At 41.9% G+C, this 27413-nt stretch overlaps 1 protein-coding gene across 2 annotated transcripts; it reads right to left on the bottom strand.

Moving 5' to 3' along the window:
* Positions 1-26697, bottom strand: LOC110485764 (solute carrier family 2, facilitated glucose transporter member 9). Of its 2 annotated transcripts, none has more exons than XM_036940420.1 (12): positions 26271-26697; positions 21833-21931; positions 17382-17542; positions 14725-14849; positions 13810-13955; positions 12292-12424; positions 11827-12014; positions 5245-5355; positions 4110-4211; positions 3737-3797; positions 1986-2113; positions 1-1640 (listed from the first exon to the last, which is right to left on the bottom strand). In XM_036940420.1, the coding sequence occupies exons 1-12, from the start codon at positions 26349-26351 to the stop codon at positions 1389-1391; spliced, it is 1587 nt and encodes a 528-aa protein (XP_036796315.1). In that variant the 5' UTR covers positions 26352-26697; the 3' UTR covers positions 1-1388. The 2 variants fall into 2 exon arrangements, with proteins under 2 accessions (XP_036796315.1, XP_021412597.2); XM_021556922.2 differs by lacking the exon at positions 26271-26697 and adding an exon at positions 26004-26235.
* Positions 26698-27413: the final 716 nt, after the last annotated feature.

The raw sequence follows: 27413 nt of genomic DNA, 5'->3' as shown, positions 1-27413 counted from the left end.
GCCAGCATCCATGTGGAACGCTTTCAATACCTTGTAGAGTCCATGCCCCCACGAATTGAGGCTGTTCTGATGGCAAATAGGGTGCAACTCAATATTAGGAAGGTGTTCCTAATGTTTATCCTCCTACACACTTTCTTGTGCATATCTGTTTAACATGTACGATATATAACTTATCCTGCCTCGGAATATGGAATGACTACTACAGTAGCCACATTGACCAACTCACTTACGCAAAAGAGAGAAGAAAAAAACAAACAAGCAAACTCAAGTTATTGGTTCTCTTCAGCTAAGCAAGGTAAACATGATCAAAGACACGGTAACACTTGGAGCACCTTCTTATGAAGCCTTATAAAGGATCATAGCACCTTATAATGTGCTATGAATACATTGTTAAGGCATTATAACACCTGATAGTGTTTCTAAAAGTATACCGTGATGTGGACTGCCCTCATTTTCTGTCAAAATCAGTGATCACGAAAACGGTCAAGTCAGATACTGCATTCATATCATCATACTGTTGCTGTGTCAATAAATAAATACATTATCTCTATACTGTACATGGTAGGAAAAGGTTTTCAGCCAGATTGAGAAAAGACATTCAGCGTGATTCACGGAGAGAGAGGCACGTATAACTGAGAGGAGAGTGAAACCTAATGGTTGTAGATGTGCTGACTTCCAAACAGTACATAGAGTCAATTTAGGTTACTGTACAACTGGTGACAATAAATGTTACATTTTGGAACGGTATGGAGATAACATTTCTGACAGAAATCTTTCCATTTACATAGATATGGACATAATTAAACTTAAGACACCATTGACAACATTTTAAAACACCACCACACATCTCACACACTATCCTAGAGCTCTGACATTAGGGGTTTTGTAGACTGACACAGGTGTCTGTAAACCATGAACACAGATTCAGAAGAAATACTGAACAATGAACCGAAACAGATGATTTTTCTTCTTTGTCTGTACTAACTGGGCAGGGAAAAGCAAAGTCCACCAATTCCACCTCATTACTTTCACCTATTCTGTCCCACTGGGCAAAAAACGGTTGAATCAACGTTGTTTCCACATCATTTCAACAAACACATTCAGTGTGATGACGTTGAATCAATGTGGGAAACAAATTGGATTTGCAAAAAGGGAATTTTGGCTTTTTAAAATGTTTATCTGACTTTTAACCTAAAGCCAGTGTCATGGTGACATTTTATGTTAATTTCACATTGACTTCACGTTAGTTGACGATTCAACCAAATGGAAATCAAAAATAGACGTTTAACTGACGTCTGTGCCCAGTGGGGTGTTTTCAGATCAGTACAGATGAAGAGAAGAGATACTTTTAGACTACTGACGTCTATCGCTCTCTCTCTCTCCCCCCTCTACTTCTTCTTCTCTATCACGTCGTACTCCAGGACGACGGCACCATAGCCGTTCGTCTTGGCCAGTTGGGGGTTGTTAGCGACGGCCAGTTCGCTGCTCTCCTCCTCCAGCATGCCGTTCCTGGCCGCGAACATCTGGCTGATCTCCACAAATGTCTTGTTCTTGGTCTCGGGGACGATGAAGAAGACGTAGGCCGCCACTGCCGTGCACACGCCAAAGAACACCAGGTAGCAGTAGGCCCCTGCCGACATCTGGGGGGGTGGAGAAAGAGTTGTTTGTTGAATGAATTGACTTGATTATTAGAGGGAACAGTAACAGAACACAATGCAAATTGGATCTTCAGACGATGACACTTATTTAATTCAAACATTTGCTAATATACTACTGCTATACTTCTACTATACTACCAATATACTGCTGCTATACTACTAGTATACTACTATACTACTGCTTTACTACTACAGATGAGTTCGAGTGGAGTTTGAGGGAATAGGGAGCTGGATCGAGAGCTGTCGTGAAAAAGGCACGACTAAAATGCCAACATGCAGCAGGAAAAAACGTAAGTACAAGGGTAATTATAGGCCAGTAGTTCTGACCTGTAGGAAGGGGAAGACAAAGCCGATGGTGAAGTTGGACAGCCAGTTGAGGCATCCAGCCACGGTGTAGGCAGCCGGACGATGGGACTGTTTAAACAGCTCTGCTGTAATCAGGAAGGGCACTCCAGCTACATAGGGACAGAGACACACAGACGGCCAACCCAACTCGGATAATTATTTCCACTAACAGGTCTTTTGACCAATCAGATCAACTCTGAAAAAGATCTGATGTGAAAAGATCTGATGTGATTGGCCAAAAGAACAATTAGTGGAACGAATATCAGAATGTGTGAACACAGCCATAGTCTACAAAAAAAAAAAAAATGTTCAAGCTGTGATAGAATCACATCATAGACTACTAGTTATAGTCACGTGAAGTTGGGCAGACTACCAAACCGCTGATACTGATAACAGCAAGACTTTAGAGTAAGGATAGTACATTGGGGGTTGAAACCACCATTATATTCCCTCGGTGTAAGACAGATGTATGATCTTAATTTGATCCGTATTGTCACAGCCAAATAATCCTGCAGCAACAGGATTTTAACATTTAGTCCATTATATTGCCTGATTGGTGGTTAGGCTATTAGCTGGCCAAAAAGGCTACATGAAAAATACAATATTGATAATATAACCATGTGTTAGTGTGGGTTTTCAGTGACCTTACCAAGCTCATCTGAAAATTCTCAGCAACAAAGGAGTGATCAAATTAAGGTCCTACGTCTGTATCACAATATGTTAACTCTATAATATGTAGAATCTATAGACGGTTTCATTGCTCCATAATATCTAATTCATCATGGTTAGAAATGAGAGATATTATGAATGAGGAATGATACATTAGTAAAAGCCTAATGATGAACCTGTCAAGTTAAGTCCTCATTATTTGAGCATGATAATGACATGGGGAGAAGGCTTGATAATATAGTCAATAAGTAGGGCTCTGCAATTTGTCTACATCTGCAGTACAGTGAGCTCCTTCACATTGTTTATGCAAGTTTTTGTCTCAAGGAGGCATATTCATCACACACACACCAAAATATTCATTATGAACAATGAGCCATTGAAAATCTAATTGCGGCAAACAGAAAATCCTCATCTGAGCTTGATGTATGGATTTTGCCTGCTTGACGGATTACATTATGTAAACTGGTGTTGGTCTAATTCATCAGGCTTATAGCCACCATCAACATTCTAATAAACTGTTGCGTTCAGCCGACGAGCCCCAAACAAATGGGTGTAAGAATGGATGTTCCTGTTACCGTGGCAGTTATGATCTCCTCATTTAGTGGATTAATGAAATACAATAGAGTAGCTATTTATGTTGGCTGCCTTTCCAAGAGTACTTCTATATTCCACCACCAGAGAGCAGTGTTTCCTAGTTAGAAAATAACAGGCTGTGTCTGTTGGATAAAGTGGAAAGTTCAAAGTGCTATAGGTTTCCTGGAGGTTAAGAGTACTGGGTCAGTAACTGAAATGTTGCTGGTTCGAATCCCTGAGCCAACTTGGTGAAAAATCTGTTGATGTGCCCTTGAGCAGGACACTTAACCATAGTTTCTCTGGATAACAGAATCTGCTAAATAACTTAAATGTACTTCTTGGAGTAGCATTATAACCCCTTGTGCTAAAAGAGGAAGTACCCACTCTTCTATTGAGCGAGATATACATCCTGAGTATAGAGCCGTGTTTTGAAGGAGAGAAACAGAGACAGAGATAAACAAACAAGCAGACCACCAGGGTGGATGTCTTACCTGGTCCTATACAGAAGCCAGCGATGATCCCCACCACACAGGCAACACTGATGTAGTGGGACTTAATGGGCATTGAATGGAAGCATAGGACAGTCATTATCAGAGACCATAGGACAGTCATCACATTACAAATAATAATAGACTGACTGGTTACTGATTGTACTCATTAAAGAGACAGTCAAAGACACAGAGACAGTAACTATCAACAATGAGAGTCTGCACGATTCAGACTAATAGTAATGAAGATTGCATTGTTCTTCTATAAACTGACCTGAAATCACATTCTTTTCACAGAAAATGCCGAATTCCAGGTCTGGTGAACTGATCCTAGACCTGTGTCTATAGGGGAAGATTCATGGGTAGATGAACGTACCTGGAACATGAGGGAGAGCGTGATCCCTGCACAGCAAATTCCCATGAAGGTGAATCCACCAATCATCAGAGGTCTTCTGCCCAGCCGTTCAATGGTGAAGCACTGGAGGCGGGACAAAGGAGAACACATTATTTCTATTGGCTGACGACTTAACATGTCAATGTTATGCTTCTGCATGGGAAAAAATGGCAAACTGCTACCCAGAGACTGTGTTTCTTGGAATAGCTCAGCACCCAGTATGTCCACTGACCTATATGTCTCTTTAGAAACTGTAGCCATGGGATGTATGCATCCCAAATGACACCCTATTTCCTTTGTAGTGCACTACTTTTGACCAGGGCCCAAAGGGGGATATATAGGGAATATAGTGTGCCTGTCACAGCTGATTTCCTCCTCTTCGTCTGAATGCAGCGTGGTAAGTGTCCATAGTAGATTTTAATGAATAAACCGAAACAGTACAAAACAATAAACGAAACGTGAAAAAAAAACAGTACCATGTGGTGAAACAAACACAGACACGGAAACAATCACCCACAAAGTACCCACAGAATATGGCTGCCTAAATATGGTTCCCAATCAGAAACAACGATAGACAGCTGCCTCTAAATGAGAACCAATCTAGGCAACCATAGACATACAATATACCTAGAAGGGAAACAGCCCCATAAACATACAAAAAACCCTAGACAAGACAAAAACGCATACATCACCCATGTCACACCCTGACCTAACCAAAATAACAAGGAAAACAAAGAATACTAAGGTCAGGGTGTGACAGTGTCATTTGGGACAGACACGGTCTGAACCAGAGCCGTACTGTATACATAATATACTGTATATAATAAAGCTGTGGTTTGACTATAGTATCTCAGTGGATATATGCTTAACAGTTCCCGAGGGCCTTATAGCTAAAGTACAGGCTTGTCCAAAAGGAGTGTTGAAGTGAGTATTACCACCAGCTACCAGACAATAATAACAACACCTCAGACTAGAGTAGGCTAGCTAATGTTAGCCTGGTTAAACCAGTCTGAATGCTTCACTCACCTATGAGAGCAGCTTTCAGTCTGGTGAACCAGGCTAAGCTAGCATGCTCAGCTGTTGTGCTCACACAGTAATCCAATGACAGCTTGCTTACCCCTACGCATCCAGCGATAACCTCGATGGCTCCGGTTCCAACCGTGGTGTACTGGATCTGAGGGACTGGGATACCTGCGTTCTCAAAGATGGTGTTGGTATAGAACCAGATCTGAAGAGAGAGAGAGAGAGTTGTAAGATCAGTAGCTGAACTGTGAGTAGTGAACATGTACATTGTTGAATACACATACTGTAGGGCTACATCTTTGTTGCATTGTTCTTTGAATACTCCATTGTTCAGTGTTCTGGGCTGTACAGCGCTTACATGATCATCATGGACAGCAACATTAGTAACTGAGTGTACATATTAAACATGACCGTCTGTTTAACCTGGCTAAACAAATATGCAACGTTCAGCTAATGGTCATTCTTAAGCTCTTATTCTTCATGGCTGATTCATCATAAATGCTGTCATGACCATCCTAAATCCAATCTGTCAAATCAGATATATTTAATCAATGCTGTGGTCCAACATGTCAACGTTGGCTGATAGTACTCCCAGTGAAATGAATGAATGTCATTATCTCATTCGTCATACTTCAGTACAACAACACACATCCTCTAATACGGACAAGATCAGGAAAAGTGGATGAAATGCACACATACAGTAGGTTTCAGTAACCATCCATACACATACATGGATTTTTCCACCCACTCATGGAAATATTTCACATCCACACACTGGTATTTGCCCGTCCCCGTGTAGAATTCTGATTGGACTTCTAGATTTACCAAGCAGGAAATGGGTTGCAAAGACCTAAAAGGTGGACATTGGGGTTCTTTGATATAACATTAGAGCTGTTGTGCTCTGTGTCTGGAACAGCTGCGACAGTAGAAAGCAGTATAGCGTGGCCGTGCTGTGAAATGGGGACCAGCATGAGACCATGTACACGAGTGCTTATCCACATGCTGCTGAAGGGCTGAGGGCCCATGTCACTAGGACCAGTGTGTGTATGGGGGAATCCATTTGGACTATGAAATAAGGATGTGTGTCTAGGGTGTATTGTACGGTAATGAGGACCAGTGTGTGTATGTGTCTAGGGTGTATTGTACGGTAATGAGGACCAGTGTGTGTATGTGTCTAGGGTGTATTGTACAGTAATGAGGACCAGTGTGTGTGTCTAGGGTGTATTGTACAGTAATGAGGACCAGTGTGTCTAAGGTGTATTGTACAGTAATGAGGACCAGTGTGTGTGTGTGTCTAGGATGCATTGTACAGTAATGAGGACCAGTGTGTGTATGTGTCTAGGGTGTATTGTACAGTAATGAGGACCAGTGTGTGTGTGTGTCTAGGGTGTATTGTACGTTAATGAGGACCAGTGTGTGTATGTGTCTAGGGTGTATTGTACGGTAATGAGGACCAGTGTGTGTATGTGTCTAGGGTGTATTGTACAGTAATGTGGACCAGTGTGTGTGTGTCTAGGGTGTATTGTACAGTAATGAGGACCAGTGTGTGTCTAGGGTGTATTGTACAGTAATGAGGACCAGTGTGTGTGTGTGTGTGTGTGTGTCTAGGATGTATTGTACAGTAATGAGGACCAGTGTGTGTATGTGTCTAGGGTGTATTGTACACTAATGAGGACCAGTGTGTGTCTAGGGTGTATTGTACAGTAATGAGGACCAGTGTGTGTATGTGTCTAGGGTGTATTGTACGGTAATGAGGACCAGTGTGTGTGTGTGTGTCTAGGGTGTAGAGTACAGTAATGAGGACCAGTGTATGTGTGTGTGTGGGTCTAGGGTGTATTGTACAGTAATGAGGACCAGTGTGTGTGTGTGTCTAGGGTGTATTGTACACTAATGAGGACCAGTGTGTGTGTGTGTGTCTAGGGTGTATTGTACAGTAATGAGGACCAGTGTGTGTGTGTGTGTCTAGGATGTATTGTACAGTAATGAGGACCAGTGTGTGTGTGTGTCTAGGATGTATTGTACAGTAATGAGGACCAGTGTGTGTATGTGTCTAGGGTGTATTGTACAGTAATGAGGACCAGTGTGTGTCTAGGGTGTATTGTACAGTAATGAGGACCAGTGTGTGTCTAGGGTGTATTGTACAGTAATGAGGACCAGTGTGTGTGTGTGTATCTAGGGTGTATTGTACGTTAATGAGGACCAGTGTGTGTATGTGTCTAGGATGTATTGTACGGTAATGAGGACCAGTGTGTGTATGTGTCTAGGGTGTATTGTACGGTCATGAGGACCAGTGTGTATGTGTCTAGGGTGTAGTGTACAGTAATGAGGACCAGTGTGTGTGTGTGTGTGTCTAGGGTGTATTGTACAGTAATGAGGACCAGTGTGTGTGTGTGTCTAGGGTGTATTGTACAGTAATGAGGACCAGTGTGTGTGTGTGTCTAGGGTGTATTGTACAGTAATGAGGACCAGTGTGTGTCTAAGGTGTATTGTACAGTAATGAGGACCAGTATGTGTGTGTGTCTAGGATGTATTGTACAGTAATGAGGACCAGTGTGTGTCCAGGGTGTATTGTACAGTAATGAGGACCAGTGTGTGTGTGTGTGTGTAGGGTGTATTGTACGTTAATGAGGACCAGTGTGTGTATGTGTCTAGGGTGTATTGTACGGTAATGAGGACCAGTGTGTGTATGTGTCTAGGGTGTATTGTACGGTAATGAGGACCAGTGTGTGTATGTGTCTAGGGTGTAGTGTATGTTAATGAGGACCAGTGTGTGTATGTGTCTAGGGTGTATTGTACGGTAATGAGGACCAGTGTGTGTATGTGTCTAGGGTGTATTGTACAGTAATGTGGACCAGTGTGTGTGTGTGTGTGTCTAGGGTGTATTGTACAGTAATGAGGACCAGTGTGTGTGTGTGTGTGTGTGTGTGTCTAGGATGTATTGTACAGTAATGAGGACCAGTGTGTGTATGTGTCTAGGGTGTATTGTACACTAATGAGGACCAGTGTGTGTCTAGGGTGTATTGTACAGTAATGAGGACCAGTGTGTGTATGTGTCTAGGGTGTAGTGTACAGTAATGTGGACCAGTGTGTGTGTGTGTCTAGGGTGTATTGTACAGTAATGAGGACCAGTGTGTGTGTGTGTGTCTAGGGTGTAGTGTACAGTAATGAGGACCAGTGTGTGTGTGTGTGGGTCTAGGGTGTATTGTACAGTAATGAGGACCAGTGTGTGTGTGTGTCTAGGGTGTATTGTACACTAATGAGGACCAGTGTGTGTGTTTGTGTGTGTGTCTAGGGTGTATTGTACAGTAATGAGGACCTGTGTGTGTGTGTCTAGGATGTATTGTACAGTAATGAGGACCAGTGTGTGTATGTGTCTAGGGTTTATTGTACAGTAATGAGGACCAGTGTGTGTATGTGTCTAGGGTGTATTGTACAGTAATGAGGACCAGTGTGTGTCTAGGGTGTATTGTACAGTAATGAGGACCAGTGTGTGTGTGTATCTAGGGTGTATTGTACGTTAATGAGGACCAGTGTGTGTATGTGTCTAGGGTGTATTGTACGGTAATGAGGACCAGTGTGTGTGTGTGTCTAGGGTTTATTGTACGGTCATGAGGACCAGTGTGTATGTGTCTAGGGTGTAGTGTACAGTAATGAGGACCAGTGTGTGTGTGTGTGTGTCTAGGGTGTATTGTACAGTAATGAGGACCAGTGTGTGTGTGTGTCTAGGGTGTATTGTACAGTAATGAGGACCAGTGTGTGTGTGTCTAGGGTGTATTGTACAGTAATGAGGACCAGTGTGTGTCTAAGGTGTATTGTACAGTAATGAGGACCAGTATGTGTGTGTCTAGGATGTATTTTACAGTAATGAGGACCAGTGTGTGTCCAGGGTGTATTGTACAGTAATGAGGACCAGTGTGTGTGTGTGTGTGTGTAGGGTGTATTGTACGTTAATGAGGACCAGTGTGTGTATGTGTCTAGGGTGTATTGTACGGTAATGAGGACCAGTGTGTGTATGTGTCTAGGGTGTATTGTACGGTAATGAGGACCAGTGTGTGTATGTGTCTAGGGTGTATTGTACAGTAATGTGGACCAGTGTGTGTGTGTGTGTGTCTAGGGTGTATTGTACAGTAATGAGGACCAGTGTGTGTGTGTGTGTGTCTAGGGTGTATTGTACAGTAATGAGGACCAGTGTGTGTCTAGGGTGTATCGTACAGTAATGAGGACCAGTGTGTGTGTGTGTATCTAGGGTGTATTGTACGTTAATGAGGACCAGTGTGTGTATGTGTCTAGGGTGTATTGTACGTTAATGAGGACCAGTGTGTGTATGTGTCTAGGGTGTATTGTACGGTAATGAGGACCAGTGTGTGTATGTGTCTAGGGTGTATTGTACGGTCATGAGGACCAGTGTGTGTATGTGTCTAGGGTGTATTGTACGGTCATGAGGACCAGTGTGTATGTGTCTAGGGTGTAGTGTACAGTAATGAGGACCAGTGTGTGTGTGTGTCTAGGGTGTATTGTACAGTAATGAGGACCAGTGTGTGTGTGTGTCTAGGGTGTATTGTACAGTAATGAGGACCAGTGTGTGTCTAAGGTGTATTGTACAGTAATGAGGACCAGTGTGTGTGTGTGTCTAGGATGTATTGTACAGTAATGAGGACCAGTGTGTGTCCAGGGTGTATTGTACAGTAATGAGGACCAGTGTGTGTGTGTGTAGGGTGTATTGTACGTTAATGAGGACCAGTGTGTGTATGTATCTAGGGTGTATTGTACGGTAATGAGGACCAGTGTGTGTATGTATCTAGGGTGTATTGTACGGTAATGAGGACCAGTGTGTGTATGTGTCTAGGGTGTAGTGTATGTTAATGAGGACCAGTGTGTGTATGTGTCTAGGGTGTATTGTACGGTAATGAGGACCAGTGTGTGTGTGTCTAGGGTGTAGTGTACAGTAATGTGGACCAGTGTGTGTGTGTGTGTGGGTCTAGGGTGTATTGTACAGTAATGAGGACCAGTGTGTGTGTGTGTGTGTCTAGGGTGTATTGTACAGTAATGAGGACCAGTGTGTGTGTGTGTGTGTCTAGGGTGTAGTGTACAGTAATGAGGACCAGTGTGTGTGTGTGTGTGGGTCTAGGGTGTATTGTACAGTAATGAGGACCAGTGTGTGTGTGTGTCTAGGATGTATTGTACAGTAATGAGGACCAGTGTGTGTATGTGTCTAGGGTGTATTGTACAGTAATGAGGACCAGTGTGTGTATGTGTCTAGGGTGTATTGTACAGTAATGAGGACCAGTGTGTGTCTAGGGTGTATTGTACAGTAATGAGGACCAGTGTGTGTGTGTATCTAGGGTTTATTGTACGTTAATGAGGACCAGTGTGTGTATGTGTCTAGGGTGTATTGTACGGTAATGAGGACCAGTGTGTGTATGTGTCTAGGGTGTATTGTACGGTCATGAGTACCAGTGTGTATGTGTCTAGGGTGTATTGTACAGTAATGAGGACCAGTGTGTGTCTAAGGTGTATTGTACAGTAATGAGGACCAGTGTGTGTGTGTGTCTAGGATGTATTGTACAGTATTGAGGACCAGTGTGTGTCCAGGGTGTATTGTACAGTAATGAGGACCAGTGTGTGTGTGTGTGTGTGTAGGGTGTATTGTACGTTAATGAGGACCAGTGTGTGTATGTGTCTAGGGTGTATTGTACGGTAATGAGGACCAGTGTGTGTATGTGTCTAGGGTGTATTGTACGGTAATGAGGACCAGTGTGTGTATGTGTCTAGGGTGTAGTGTATGTTAATGAGGACCAGTGTGTGTCTAGGGTGTATTGTACAGTAATGAGGACAATTGTGTGTGTGTGTCTAGGGTGTATTGTACGTTAATGAGGACCAGTGTGTGTATGTGTCTAGAGTGTATTGTACGGTAATGAGGACCAGTGTCTGTATGTGTCTAGGGTGTATTGTACAGTAATGAGGACCAGTGTGTGTGTGTGTGTGTGTGTGTGTGTGTGCGTGTGTGTGTGTCTAGGGTGTATTGTACAGTAATGAGGACCAATTTGTGTATGTGTCTAGGGTGTAGTGTACAGTAATGAGGACCAGTGTGTGTGTGTGTGTGTGTCTAGGGTGTATTGTACAGTAATGAGGACCAGTGTGTGTGTGTGTGTGTCTAGGGTGTATTGTACAGTAATGAGGACCAGTGTGTGTGTGTGTGTGTCTAGGGTGTATTGTACAGTAATGAGGACCAGTGTGTTTGTGTGTGTCTAGGGTGTATTGTACAGTAATGAGGACCAGTGTGTTTGTGTGTGTCTAGGGTGTATTGTACAGTAATGAGGACCAGTGTGTGTGTGTGTGTCTAGGGTGTATTGTACAGTAATGAGGACCAGTGTGTGTGTGTGTGTCTAGGGTGTAATGTACAGTAACGAGGACCAGTGTGTGTGTGTGTGTGTGTGTCTAGGGTGTATTGTACAGTAATGAGGACCAGTGTGTGTGTGTCTAGGGTGTATTGTACAGTAATGACGGCGTGCCCCTGCTTTGTCACTCAGCACCAGTGGTTCTAAGTGAGGCTGTAATATATAGTGGTGGTGGTGATATGGGCATATGGTGTATCCACACACACAGGGAAACACACTCTCCTGCATGTATGCATGAATGTATGGACAAACACACATAAACACACACACTGACCCACCGCGTCGATACCGGACAGCTGCATGCCGATATTGACCACCACTATAGTGATGACCTGCCAGCGGACGCTCCGGTCCTTCAGCAGACCGATGACCGACACGGTCTGGACCGAGGACATGGACCGCTGCTCCTCCTGCATCTCCTCGATCTCTGCCTGGATGTTCACTTTGGACCGATACCACTTCAGAGCTGGGGAGAGAGTTTCACTTTACTCGACTGGTGAGTACAGCACAGCTAGGGTTGTATACAGTATGGACAGTATTGAAATACTAGTCTTTGTTGTATTGGTCTGTGGTCACAGCTTTCCCCCAAAAAAATGTACAAACAGAAAATCTGCATCTCTTCATATAATACTCCTTACAATAGCAATTCAGGTCTTTTAGGTCTTTTACAGTCTACTCTACATACCAAGAAAAGAAAGAAAGAACTATCAACTATATCTTCCTAATGGACGGCGCCTCCTCACCTGTGATGGTGGCGTGGACATTCCTCTTCTCTATGAGCAGGTACCGCGGGCTCTCTGGGAACCATGGCAACAGCATCAGCTGGAACATGGTGGGGATCACCACCAGAGACAGGAAGAGGGGCCAGTGCTCTTCCTGTTGAGGGGTTAGAGGCCAAAGGGTGTAGGGTCAGCAAGAGGTCAATATGAGTTTCTTTAAAAAAATGATATAACAAAGTTTGAAGGAAGGTAGGAATTCTCTGGTTTAAAAAGCAGCCAAATCGTCTGCTGAATGGAGATGATCGTAAAAGATGAGTCTACCACGTGGGTCGATACTATTGACTGATCTGATTACTGTAGAACTGGGACACACTGCAGAGGTATTCAGATCTCATTCCTTGATAGTTCCGCCTTGAGAGGAGGATAGCATTTCTCCAAAGAAAAGTGGAATAAAATGAATGTCACATACTCTTCTCTCATTGCAGTGTACTTTTAATGTACCTCCAATGTTTAGGCTTCACCAGCACGCCACAGGGTGAGTGAGTTTATTCTATTAAACTCCGAGCGGTTGATTTGGGCCCGGTACAGGACCCGGAAAGTTTTTGGGGGGGGATACCCCCCACATACACCCTGATGGTCAATGTAAAGCAATGAATTTTTATCTCTATCCACATTACCTTGTATGCATCCTCCACATGCATCCTTAAACTCTCACTCATTTACAATAGAAAATAAGTTTGAAGTTTCTTCACTTGTTTGTGTCTTATCTTGGATTGCTATGGTCATTTTAAGATGTCAGATTTGAAAATCCGTTCAGCCATTTTGGAACAGTGACTCACTACCCGCACCAGATGCAACTGGTGTGGCCATGAGACGTCATGTGTTCTCGTATCTAGTGCACAAACTAGGAATCAGACAGCGGATATATTTACGTCAATGGATAGGTAGAGACTTCGTCTTTCTCTTCACATGCATAGAATTCCTGTAATACAAAAAATGAAGGCATGGAACTTTGCACAAGCCCTACGCTTTTAAAATGGCTGTGTTCCTATGAAAATGTGTCCATGTTAAGAGTGCCACCATTACTTAAAATATATACATATTTTTTGGGAACAGTAATTGGTGACATTTTATTTCAAACCTAGACTGTAAAAGGTCTTGTTCCCCATCCCCCCCTCCGTGAAGAGAAAAACAACAACAAAATAAACTGTACATTTCAAGGGGTTTAGGCCTGCTGCATCTCAGGCTCTGTTTTAGTCACATTTCTTCACCTTTATCAGAATCCCACAGTTCTTACCTTTGTAACAGTACTACGCCTGTGTTTGTAGGACTTATAGTTTGGAAACCGGAAATGCAATTTATGAGGGTAGTATACAATATTATGCGAGGTTTAGAAAATTCCACCAGAGGGCGTCAGTTTAAAAGGTTACGTTTCATATGTCTTTAACTCACCAAAAGTTCTTTATCTATTTACGCCAAAGAAAAGACCAACAAAGAAGATGAACTATAAACTAAGATCTTAATGATAAGATTTTACTGCACCTTGCCCAGTAGTTCATGTAGCCCCAGGATCTGAGCGATGAAGACTCCTAGACAGATAAAGATGCTAGGCATGAGGCCCAGGAACCCACGTAGATTCTTAGGTGCTATCTCCCCAAGATACATTGGCACCACACTCAGGGAGATACCTGGAGGGAGGGGGATATGGACATTACACAGATCAGATTCAGCATTAGCAGTTAACCTTACAGCTAGCATTGTTGCTGATAAGAGCTGATAATGTGTTGCAGAGCAACAGAAAGAAGACCTGATTCATTCAGATAAGTAAAACACAACACACAGAAATGCATATATCAAATGTATTTATTTAAAGCCCTTTTTACATCAGCAGAAACCAAGCCTAAAACTCCAAACAGCAAGCACTGCATATGTAGAAGCACGGTGGCAAGGAAAAGGTCCCTAGAAAGGCCCAAACCTAGGAAGAAACCTAGAGAGGAACCAGGCTATGAGGGGTGGCCAGTCCTCTTCTGGCTGTGCTGGATGGAGATTTATAAGAGCACATGGCCATTAACTCTAGATCATTCTTCAAGATGTTCAAACGTTCATAGATGACCACCAGGGTCAATAATAATAAAAATCACAGTGGTTATAGAGGGTGCAACAGATCAGCACCTCAGGAGTAAATGTCAGTTGGCTTTTCATAGCCGAGCATTCAGAGGTTGAGACAGCAGGTGAGTGAGAGAGACAGTGAGTGAGTGAGTGAGTGAGTGAGTGAGTGAGTGAGTGAGTGAGTGAGTGAGTGAGTGAGTGAGTGAGTGAGAACTTGCTTCAGGTGTCAAGTTACACACAGTATGTGTTATGAATGTCTTATTTACTCCCTCAAAGTGTTTCCTAATCCTTACTCAACATGTTAAGGACGGTAGGACATAATGGTATTATTCTCTGTTACTGGATTACCTGAGTGTACCCCTGTGATGAAGCGTCCAACAATGATCATCTCTGGAGAGCCGAAGGTCCTGCTGAAGCCCATGAAGGCTCCAGCTATAAACACCAGGCATGTGATTCTCACCAGGGTGCCTTTCCTGTAGACAGCAGAACAATCCGCCTGAGAAACCTTCTACAAACCTTTAACAAACCATTGGCTTCAACATACTGGAAGTCCAATATCCGCAAACACCCGATTTAAATGTAAGACTTCCGTAACGCAAAGAGATGTAGCCTAAGTATGTCTAAGTATGTCTAAGTATGCATAAATGTCGGAATGATTTCCAACATATATCATTTTCCACAGAGTAAATCTATAGTTTTAGATGTTTGACCAGTTTTCCATTGACTTCTCTTTTCCTTTCCCCATTTTCGCAAAAATTTTAATCAAAATCCAGTTCTCAGTGGAGGATCTCTCGAACACCTTGGCATTTTCTTTGATGCAGCACATCATTGACATCACAGTGCCTGTAGAAATTCTACACACCTTGAACTTTTTTCACATCCTGCTGCCATAAAATGAAATCTGAAAAGGAATTTGATTTATTTTCATACACATCTAAACAACTTACTCCACATTTTCAAAGCCAAAGAAAGTTATAGAACATTTTCCAAATGAGGAAAATATTAAATATCATAAATGGACAAGTCTCCACCACCCCTGAGGTAATACTTGGTGGAAGGACCTTTGGCAGCCATTGCAGCTGTGAATCATTTTCATTAAGATTCTACCAACTTTTCACAACTCTTAGGACAACTTGAAAATCAGAGACAAGGTTTGAATATTGCTGCCCATCAATGATTCCCAACCAAATTTAATGAGCTTGAGCAATTTTGACCAAAAACAATGAATATACAGTATGTTCTCCTAATAGTTGTGCAAAGTTGACAGAATCTTATTCCAAATGATTCACGGCTGTAAGGGCTGCCAAAGGTGCTTCCACCAAGTATTACCTCAGGGGGGTGGAGACTTATCCATTTATGAGTGTTCTATACATTTTTTCCACTTTGAAAATGTGGAGTAGGTTGTGTAGATCTGTAGGAAAAATATATACATTTTAATCCCTTTTTAGATAGAATTTTAAGGCAGCAAAATGTGAAAAAAGTTCAAGGGGGTGTAGACATTGACAGGCACTTGCACCAACAAGACTGGTCACAGACGAATGTGACCGTCATTGAGTGGTTTACTGATCAGTCAATGACGTTATGTCAATGATGTTATGTTAATGACGTTATAAAAACAACGAGAGTGGCACGCTCCGTATGTATAACCTCCCAGTAATTTATTGGGTAAACTATCAACGTTTCGGCATCACTGTGCCTTCTTCAGGGTAATGTCATAAATGCTCGAACCAGGTTATGTAGACAAACAGTGCATTTAGTGCAACCAATGACAATAGTGAGGGGTGTGTGTCGTAATTGCTAGGTTGATCAGAATGAATTGAGCGAAACTGTTGAGAGACAATAGCCCACAGCATATTGAATATATTATTTCATTGTTGCCATTAGCGTTAGCATAACATTAGCGTTAGCATAACATTAGCGTTAGCATAACATTAGCATTAGCATAACATTAGCATTAGCATAACATTGGCATCAACGTACATTGTTTCATTTAATGTCACCCATATATTTAAATATTTCCAATTTCACGCAATGTTTTTGTGACATGCAATCTTTTGGTTCTAACCATAGAGCATAATAAGCGTCATCAACAGGGGGAACAATATAGGGTGTACTCTGATAAACTGTAGAAAGAATACATTAATTTACAAGACCTGATCACAGAATATATAATTGGTCATAAGATGGGCCTGAGATCAAAGTCAATATTCAGACCACTAGGGGTAAATATTTTTAGACAGGATATCCAGTAAGCCACCCTCTGTGGTAGTAGGATCTCCATGTTACCTCCTCTCCTTGGTAGAGCAACATGCTCAATGACTGTGTATTTGTAGGGAGGAAATGGGATGGTTGGCTTCAACATAGTGAGCTGCTACTGGATAGTTAGTGTTCTTACACCTGATTGAGCTGCAGTGTTCAGCTATGCTTTGTTTTAATTGTCTTTTCGTTTGTCCTACGTAGGCTTTTCCACATGAACAGGCGATGAGATGGATTACTCCCCGTCTTGCATGAGATGATACCCCTCACAGGGATTTTCTGACACATGTGGGTGTCTGAAGAAGGATGTTTTTGTCGTGCTATTGCACTGTGCGCATGAGCCACATTTGTAGTTCCCATTTGGAATGTGTGTGAAGAGTGTCCAAGTGGGCTCAGGGGGCAGGTCCGATCTTATTAAGCTATCCTCAAGAACGTGACCACGCAATTGCACTGTTTGTCTACATAACCTGGTCCAAGCATTCATGACACTGCCCTGAAGAAGGCACAGTGATGCTGAAACGTTGGTGTTTTTTTTTAACCAAATAAATGACTGGGAGGTTATACATATAGACTGGTCAACTCTCTTTATTTTCATAGCTAACAGTTTAACGGTTTATTCTCTGTTAGTCAGCACCTCTACACTAAATCATTTTCTCTGTGTGCGCGCCAGCTCATGCTTTTTATTATGTCAATGGCGTATGTCAATTATGTCTGGAGGGGCAAGTCTAAGACTTGGGGCTAAGTCTTACCTTCCAAATCTGGTGACTAGTATGCCCACCGTGAGGCTGCCCACCATGCCCCCGATGGCAAACACAGACACGGTGACAGAGTAGAACAACGTAAGAGTCTTGTCGTCCAGACCCGTCCCGTTCCTTGCTACCATCGTCTGGTTATAGAATGCCTTGATGTACTGGGAGAGGAGGAAGAGAGGGAGGAAGAGTCAAACATACCGTAGATACTAGCTAGAAGCAGACACCATCTAGATTGCTAGAAGCAGACACCATCTAGATTGCTAGAAGCAGACCCCAATTTTATTGGTCACATACACATGGTTAGCAGATGTTAATGCGAGTGTAGCGAGATGCTTGTGCTTCTAGTTCCGACAGTGCAGTAATATCTAACAAGTAATGTAACAATTCCCCAACAACTACCTAATACACACAAATCTAAAGGGATGAATGAGAATATGTTCATATAAGTATATGGATGAGCGATGTCCGAACGCCATAGGCAAGGTGCAATAGATGGTATAAAATTCAGTACATACATGTGATATGAGTAATGTAAGATATGTAAACATTATTAAAGTGGCGTTATTTAGAGTGACATTGTTCAAAGTGACTAGTGATCCATGTATTAGTGGCCAGTGATTGGGTCTCAATGTAGGCAGCAGCCTCTCTGAGTAGGTGATTGCTGTTTTGCAGTCTGATGGCCTTGAGATAGACTGAAAAACAGCTTCTATGTACTGAGGAAGGCGAGGAGAAGGAGAAAGGGAAGAATGTAGATAAGGAAGTCATTTCAAGAAAATAGAGTCTAGAAGTGATGGGATCAACAGACAATACCCAGGCTTTTATTTTCTAACTATTTGCATGTGTCTTTTGGCATCGTTACATTTGTCTGTTGGGTTTTCGGTCCCTTTTAAGAGAGATTATGAAGGAAAATCTATTTTCACTCAATTTCAGTGCAGGCACATACAGTGCATTCGGAAAGTATTCAGACCCCTTCACCTTTTCCACATTTTGTTATGATACAGCACCACAAAAGACTCGAGGGTGCAATCGCTGCCAAAGGTTCTTCAACAACTTCCTGAGTAAAGGGTCTGAATACTCATGTAAATAAGGTATTTTTGTTTTTTATTTTTTAATACATTTCTAAAAAACAGTTTTTGCTTTGTCACGACGGGGTATTGATGAGAACTTGTATTTATTTAATCCATTTTAGAATAAGGTTGTAAAGTAACAAAATGTGGAAAAAGCCAAGCAGTCTGAATACTTTCCGAATGCACTGTACGCCTGGCTATGCACCTCCTTTCCTGTCCTCTTTTTCTAATACGGGCCTTTCTCCTTCTCTAATGACATTATTGTCTCTGAATCAGCGTGGTGTTACTATTATGTAATTAATTCATCTTAGCTCTGCCTCTCCCTAGCCTTAGATGAAACAGAGCAGCAAAATACAACTCTCTCAGTGGAAGAGACAGACCTGGGTTGGAAATCATTTGAAACATGTAAGGTGGGCTTGATTGAGCTTGCCTGGCACAATTTAACCAATAGAATAGTTGCAAAAGTGCTAAACTCACTCATCCGACAATCCGGGTGGACTAAAACAAGCGGGCAAAGTATTTGAAAGATTTCAAATCGTATTTGAACCCAGGTCTGTGAATAGACACTACAGTCTCGTGACAACCCATTTGGCAGGAAGGAGGGTCATTGATGGCCTTGATTCCCCACGTGACTTCCACAATAGTGCCAAAAGATTGCCACTGATTTGATGGTGAAGTGTGGGACAGTTCTTCTGCTTGTTTTCCAGATGTGAAAGACTAGGTTGTGTTTTGGAGCCGTGCACATTTCTAATTATACTGTATGTCCACTGGGGAATTTGAAGCCAGGACAATAAAAGGAGGGAACCAACAATTGGAGCAAGGGATTGTGTGACAGGGATGTAATCGATAAACATTCCGAAAATGTTTGTAAGAAGAGGGCGTGGACAGATTTGACAATGGGATTGAAATGAAATACATTGCAATTTTCATCACTAAAGAAAACAACCTTGTCATCATCATCCTCATCAACCACAAGAACAGTAACATCAGGTATCCATGAGATAGGGAGGTGATAGCATTTTCACTCATTTTACCATGCAAAAATGCATCATGTATGGCCTGATTTGCCCAAGTGTCTGTGGGTTAGAGATGAGTATGATGTGTCTCTTCTTTAACGCCCAGGAAGCTCTGATTCAAACACCCATTAGACAGCTCTGCAAGCGGCCACCGATGGGTTGCCTAGCGGTTCGAGCATTGGGCCAGTAACCAAAAGGTCGCTGGTTCTAATACCTGAGCCGAAAAGGTGAAAATCTACTATGGCTGACTCTGTAAAAAAATTTAAAAAAAAAAATAATAATTTAAAAAAAATTCACTGCACCTATCCGGTGTGGAACAAAAAAAAAATCTTTTTTTAACCTCTTGAGTGTAGGGGGCAGTATTTTGATGTTTGGATGAAAAACATACCCAAATGAAACTGCCTATTTCTCAGGCCCAGAATCTAGAATATGCATATAATTGTCAGATTAGGATAGAAAACACCCTAAAGTTTCCAAAACTGTCCAAATATTGTCTGTGAGTATAACAGAACTGATATTGCAAGCAAAAACCGGAGGAAAATCCAACCAGGAAGTGCTGTTTTTTCTGAAAGCTCTCTGTTCCATTGCATGCCTTTCCTCCATTTAAAGGGATATCAACCAGATTCATTTTCCTATGGCTTCCACATGGTGTTAACAGTTTAGACATAGTTTCAGGCTTTTATTTTGAAACATGAGCGAGAAAGCGTTTTGCATGCGCCAACAGAGTGGAGCAGACATATTCGCTCTCTCTCCTATTGAAGAAGCTACAGTCCGGTTGAAATATTATCGATTATATATTGTAAAAAACTTGAGGATTGATTATAAAAAACGTTTGACATGTTTCTACGAACTTTACAGATACTATTTGGAATTTGTCTGCCCCGTCGTGACCGCTCGAGCCTGTGGATTTCTGAACATAACGTGCCAACTAAATTGTATTTTGGATATAAAAATGATCTTTATGGATCATTTATTGTGTAACTGGGAGTCTCGTGAGTGCAAGCATCCGAAGATCAAAGGTAAGCAATTCATTTTATTGCTTTTCTGACCAATCTACTATGCTGCTAGCTGTTTGTAATGTTTTGTCTGCTGGGAGAGATGTCCTTACATAAACGCTTGGTTTGCTTTCGCCGAAAAGCTTTTTAAAAAATCTGACACGCCATGTAGATTAACAACCAGCTAAGCTGTGTTTTGCTATATTGCACTTGTGATTTCATGAAAATTAAATATTTGTAGTAATTTAATTTGAATTTGGCGCTCTGCAATTCAGCAGATGTTGACGAAAATGATCCGGCTAACGGGATGGGTGCATCATTAATATACATGCAACCGAAAAAAATGCCTATTCGGTACCTCCAATGCAAATCACTTATTTATGCGATGCAGAAGACAGCTGAATACATTGGAGGAAAATGTTGCTTGTACCTTTTTACTTAGACATTCTCTTGTTTTTCTAACATACTGGCCGGAGGACATTAAAATAGTTGCTCAGCGAAACACCATATTTGGTAACAAATACATCATAGCGCTTCCAGAGTCTAACGGGAGTTAGACAGGAGACACGGCACTCATCATCATCATCTCTAACCCAGAGACACTGGGCTGATTCAACTTCAGATACCAATAGTCGCTGTGTAAATGTGCGATTATATCGTCTATGGAAGTGTACGTCAATGGCCATTGTGTGTTATGTTTTTATCACACCATTTTGTCTCCATTAGACAAATCAATTTAGCTTATAAGATCTCTATCCAAGTCTAAGATGGAAACGCTCTGCAGGAGCAGGCCTTACAACGTCAACTGTTCCCCATTGTGGAAATAACACGGTCTAATGTGAGGCTGACTGAATTGACACAGTTCACACTGAACCGGTTCAACCATCCGGGTCAACACAAATCTACCACAACCAGGATATCAGGGGACAAGACTCATGGATCGGCTCACGGGTGAAGTTTCCCCTGTGTACAGATGTAGGATCAGCTTCCCCTCCCCTAATGTAAACGTTAACCAATAGTGGGGGAAATGCAAAATGACCCCAGATCAGCAATTTCACACTACTCCCATGACTCTAGATGCGAGGAGAGTAGTAACATGGCGTGAACAGAATACTCATGGTGGTAAACCTATACAATACATATGGTGTCTTAGTTTGTGTAGCTCCTATGTTATATTCCACTAACTACAGTACATATGTACTTATAAAAAGGATTGGTTCGGTCATGGAGTCTGTATATTCACAATAGGCCTATTCCTGTTGACTGTATGTATCTCACTGAATTGGTATATTTCCCTGTTCACAACCATTTCAGTGTATGTAGGCCTGCAGTGTCTTACTGCATAGAGATGTTACTGTGGTGCCTCCTACCTCTGCAGGAGAGTTGACCACGGCCAGGTTGTAGCCATAGAGCATGGAGCTACCGAACGAGGCCAGGAAAGCCACGGCCAGCAGCGACTTGGTGAGAGACTAGAGGAAGGAAAAGATGACAACATTAGGAGATGTTGTACAGGTGTAGGGTCTTCATTTGATCATCCTGTTGCTCCAGGATTATTTTCCTGCTGTGAGAAACTGGTCAAATTAAGATCCTACACCTGTAGGAAGTAGGAACACTGTAAAACCTGATGAGAAACATTCAAGACATCTGATAACATTTGGATACTTTTATCATACAATATGATCAGGGCCCTATGTTTTTTCTGAGCACATATACTGACCAGGAAAACCCCTAGGCCCTGGTTTCAGGTTATTAGGTCAAATTGAGCCCTAGTTAGTTTATCAGGTAAAACCTAGCCTGATTACAGGTAAAAACCTAGCCCTGATTACAGGTAAAAACCTAGCCCTGATTACAGGTAAAAACCTAGCCCTGATTACAGGTTATCAGGTAAAACCTAGCCCTGATTACAGGTAAAAACCTAGCCCTGATTACAGGTAAAAACCTAGCCCTGATTACAGGTAAAAACCTAGCCCTGATTACAGGTAAAAACCTAGCCCTGATTACAGGTTAAACCTAGCCCTGATTACAGGTTATCAGGTAAAACTCAGGGTCCTAAATACATTTCGAAAAAAGGGATCCAAAAGGATGATTTGGCTGTCCCAATAGGATAACCCTTTTTTGGTTCCAGGTAGAACCCTTTTGGGTTCCATGTAGACCCCTCTGTGGAAAGGGTCCTACATGGAGCCCAAAAGGGTTCTACCTGGAACCAAAAGGGGTTTTCCAAAGGGTTCTCCAATGGGGACAGCAGAATAAGCATTTTAGGTTCTAGATAGCACAATTTCTGACCAATATACAGTATCTATGATCGTTTCATTAATGGAGTCGTGTGGTGTAGGCCTAAGTGTTGGAGAGAACAGTACAAACTGTGACAATAAATACTACGAAAACAGGTCATTGGGTATTTCAATGGAAAACATACATAACCATAGTTCATTGTGCTTAATGATGATTTAAAATCAACCTGTCAATATAACAGCTTTCTGTGATGTACAGAACCAGTTTTCATAGGGAAGCTGACCTGAATGTAGCTACACTTCAACACTTACAGTATAGTATTATTGATATTATGAGCATTAAACTGTAGGTTACATGTCAGAGATCAGTTCTGGATAAACATTTCTGCAAGACATTATTAAGTGAAGTATACAACTTTTACTACGCTACTTTAACCACAACAACCGCTGCCACAAAACGTGTTGCTATAGCCTTGTGACAGACTTGCGACAAATCGAGTAGCTGGCTGGCATGCAAAATTTGGGTGCCGAGATTAGTGCCACTATAGAATGACAGCATAGTGTATAAGGCTGTCAGAGTCCGAAATGGTTCATTTCAATTCTTCTGTCTGTGGCCGGATTAGTATGGAATTATGAGATTAGTACATGATTTTGCATGTACAAGCGTTTAATACATCATAAATAGGGTATGGGTCGGATACTGTCTGGGACAAGGAGAGCTGTACTGTACTGGACCTTGGCCGGACCTGGGTCATGTTCATTGGGCACGAAACAGAAGATAATGGATTGAAAAAGGGAGGGACAACCTGGACTTGCCCAATAAGAATACTTGTTTTCTTTTTAGGTTGAAAAACGTGTTTTATTATTAATCTGTTGCGTGCCTGAATGAATACAGCCCTGGTTAGTCAGCCTGCTGGAACTGGTCCAACCCTTGAATCAGTTGGAAGCTACTCAGCTACCACCTGCCAAACACAGAATTACTGTACACGATTTCATGTGTTCGTTTTTCCCCCAACCTGATGTAGCAAGAAAAGGCTTGAGGAAAAGTTTTTTTTAAAACACTACAGATAGTTGTAAAAACTATAAACTTGTAGAATTGGTTATGGACAAACTTGACAGTTTAATTTTAAAAAATGTAATCTAGATGTAAAGTTGACAGCAAATCCCATTACAAGGCCAAACTCTATTCTATTACTCAGAGTGGGACAGAATCAGAGTAGGCTACTATGACCAATAACTACCAGAATCATTGTGTCAGCATACAAGCTAACTACACTAACTTGATTGATGGCCTGCAATGGCTTCTTGATAGCTAGCTATATGGTTGGGAGACTGGGAACCTACTGTAGCTAAAGCCAACTTCATAACATATCTTAGGTGGCTAGTAGTATTACAGAGAAACAACACAAAATTAAAACAAAAAATACAAAAAATATTCTGAGGGGGCACGTGCCCCTGTGGGCATGACGGCTCTGCATATACTGAGACATACTAGGCTAAGTAGAAGTACTGTGTTATTGTATTCCTAGGGGTGGTGTAGTCGTCAGGAGCCCTGCCTGAACTTATTCCCCTGTCCAGATGCTGAACTCCAGCACAGCCAGTTTAACTGACACCCCCAGTACACAGGGTCAGTAGCTGAGAGAGGATTTAACTACACCCTACTAACCAAACTTAACCAAACCTCATCAGGAGTACAGCAGGAAGCAACAGAAGCTGCCATATTGCTTTTGGGAAAGTCAGCTGTGGAGAGTAGATATGGGGGTGAATGGTTGAGTGGACTGTAGGTATGGGGGTGAATGGTTGAGTGGACTGTAGGTATGGGTGTGAATGGTTGAGTGGAGAGTAGGTGTGGGGGTGAATGGCTGAGGCGACTGTAGGTATGGGGGTGAATGGTTGAGGGGACTGTAGGTATGGGGGTGAATGGTTGAGTGGACTGTAGGTATGGGGGTGAATGGTTGAGTGGACTGTAGGTATGGGGGTGAATGGTTGAGGGGACTGTAGGTATGGGGGTGAATGGTTGAGTGGACTGTAGGTATGGGGGTGAATGGTTGAGTGGACTGTAGGTATGGGGGTGAATGGTTGAGTGGACTGTAGGTATGGGGGTGAATGGTTGAGGCATAGTACAACAAGAACACATAAGAAGGACAAGAGCTAAAATAATGATCTGGATACGATAGGCTACAACTCCACAGCAGGTGTACAGTAGTAGCCTATAGCATGATTACAAACGCTCAAGATGTACTAATATTTATATTGAGTGAATGAATAGACGAATGTAAACAAAGTACCCAGGGCCATTTTAATAGTTCCGTATGGAGTTCATAGACTCAAAACATCCGGATATAAATGTATTTACATAGATGAGATAGGGAGCTCAATCCAAAACAAAAGCTGTCCTTGTCTAAACTGCCTGTAAAGATTACTCAAACACTTTGGGGCCTCCCACTCACGTAGTTGAGGCTTCCTCTATCTTGAGATCAATGTGAAACAAACAGGCAGAGAAGTTAGGGTGAACAATAAAAAGCATAGTGGAGCATGGCTAGCCTAGGAACCTAATTCAATCTTCTTAAAAGGCCAGCGGGAGAGACTAACAGACAACCACACATGAAAATGGCTGAAAAGGGACAATGCAGCATTGTAACATCCAATAGGTCGCTCTAGTCTTCTGACAAGCCTGGATTCAGTGGCTTGTATTGAAGTTCATAAGAGGCTTTAACGATCTTGCAAACACATTTGTTTCCATTAAAAGTCTCAGTTACTGGGTCTCCTTTTCTGAGTAAAATGTTGAAAAGGTTGCCATTTATAAGCTCAAGTTGCAGCAGTTTAGATGTTCTGAAGCTTTAGCTGGTCTAGATGAGCTGCATTCCTTAGTGAATTGAATGCACTGGCTGAGAGATGAATGCAGAGAGGTCAAGGTCAACCAAGCAGCAGAATGCACTGTAGGCTACAACAACACATGCACGGTAATGGGTATTGGGCTAGGGTTTGAAGTCCACTACAATAGGCCAACGACGTTGCCATGCTATACATTTTTTTTCAATCTGAAAGTAAGCCATACTTGTAGCCTACCATATATGGCCATAAAAGGGAAATGGCACACATGCTTTTAAAGATCAAAAATATATTGAAAGCCAGTTAGATCTCCAATGTGTAGTGTATCTCATATAGAAATGGAAAAAGTGATACTTGTAGAGAAGGCACAACTGTTAGAAAAGTGATGAAAGAAAATGTAGTCCATTTTTGTATGAAATAAATAGAAATCTAGAGGAATCATCAATAAGCCAATTATTAAAACAGAATCAACACTTACCCCCACACATTTCCCATCTTCTGCTAATAACACTTCCTCTGCCATCTATGAACTCACCAATAAATGCTCCCCTGGGTTTTCAGTGCGGTTTTAAAAGAAATGAATGTTTATCCTACAATACTTTTTATACCACAGGCATCTCCATCCATGTTATTTTGGGTGAAGAGGCGGGTTTTGATGACTGACATAATTGAGAAGTTGTGAAAGCTTCTGCCCACCAATCCGCGGAGCACAAAGCCTACAGGTCCCTCCCAGTAGCAAACCAACCTCCTCGGTTCTGCTTGATGGACTGCAGGCCATCACATGATGGTTGTCAGCGTGACTCTCCAAGGCAAAGGCAACTACCATAATGAATTCAATCAGCTTTGCCTCTGGTAATGTGTTGTTAAGAGCCTTCTGAATAAAACCGACTGGAGGTAAGACTCATAAGTGCATTGAAAAAAAGACCTAAAAGGACAACAATGCTTCTTGCTAGTCTAAAGTGTATTATTGTAAAAAAATAAAAATAAAAATCAAACATTAAAGGCCTACACTCTACAATGTCCTTCACACATTTAGGCTATATGTCATTCTCAAATTGTCATTCAGTAGACACTATGTAACGAGTGTGCTGAGAGTTGGGAAGCAAATTCAGGGAGTGAGTGTTTTAATTAAAAAAAGAACCAACGAACACAAACAACGCACCGACATGAAAACAGAGTCAATAACACCTGAGGAAAGAATCAAGGGGAGTGACAGATATAGGGAAGATAATCAAGGAGGTGATGCAGTCCAGGTGAGTGTCATGAGGCACAGGTGTGCGAGACGATGGTGACAGGTGTGTAGGATAATCAGCAGCCTGATGACCTAGAGGCCGGAGAGGGAGTATATGTGACACACTGATTCATAAACATTGTAGATAGGCTAGCCTACTATACATATCACTTTATGTATCAAATTAAATGTTATTGGTCACATACACATATTTATCAGATGTTACTGCGGGTTTAGCGAAATGCTTGTGTTTCTAACAGTATAGTAGTATATCACAATTCATGTTCAGCACCAGTCAAAAGTTTGGACACATACTCATTGCAGGGTTTTTGTTTATTTTACTATTGTCTACATTGTAGAATAATAGTGAAGACATCCAAACTATGAAAAAACACATATGGAATCATGTAGTAACCAAGAAAGGGCTAAACAAATCAAAATATATTTTATATTTGAGACTCTTCAAATAGGCCACTCTTTGTCTTGGTGACAGCTTTGCACACTCTTTGCATTCTCTCAACCAGCTTCATGAGGGAGTCACCTGGAATGTGTTTCAAGTAACAGGTGTGCCTTCTTAAAAGTTCATTTGTGGAATTTCTTTCCTTCTTAATGTGTTTGAGCCAATCAGTTGTGTTGTGACAAGGTAGGGGTGGTATA

This window comes from Oncorhynchus mykiss, chromosome 13 (genome assembly GCF_013265735.2).
Source record: "Oncorhynchus mykiss isolate Arlee chromosome 13, USDA_OmykA_1.1, whole genome shotgun sequence".
Classification (NCBI taxonomy): domain Eukaryota; kingdom Metazoa; phylum Chordata; class Actinopteri; order Salmoniformes; family Salmonidae; genus Oncorhynchus; species Oncorhynchus mykiss.
The sequence above is the reverse complement of the archived record's forward strand: the minus strand, read 5'-3'. Positions and strand labels throughout refer to the sequence as shown.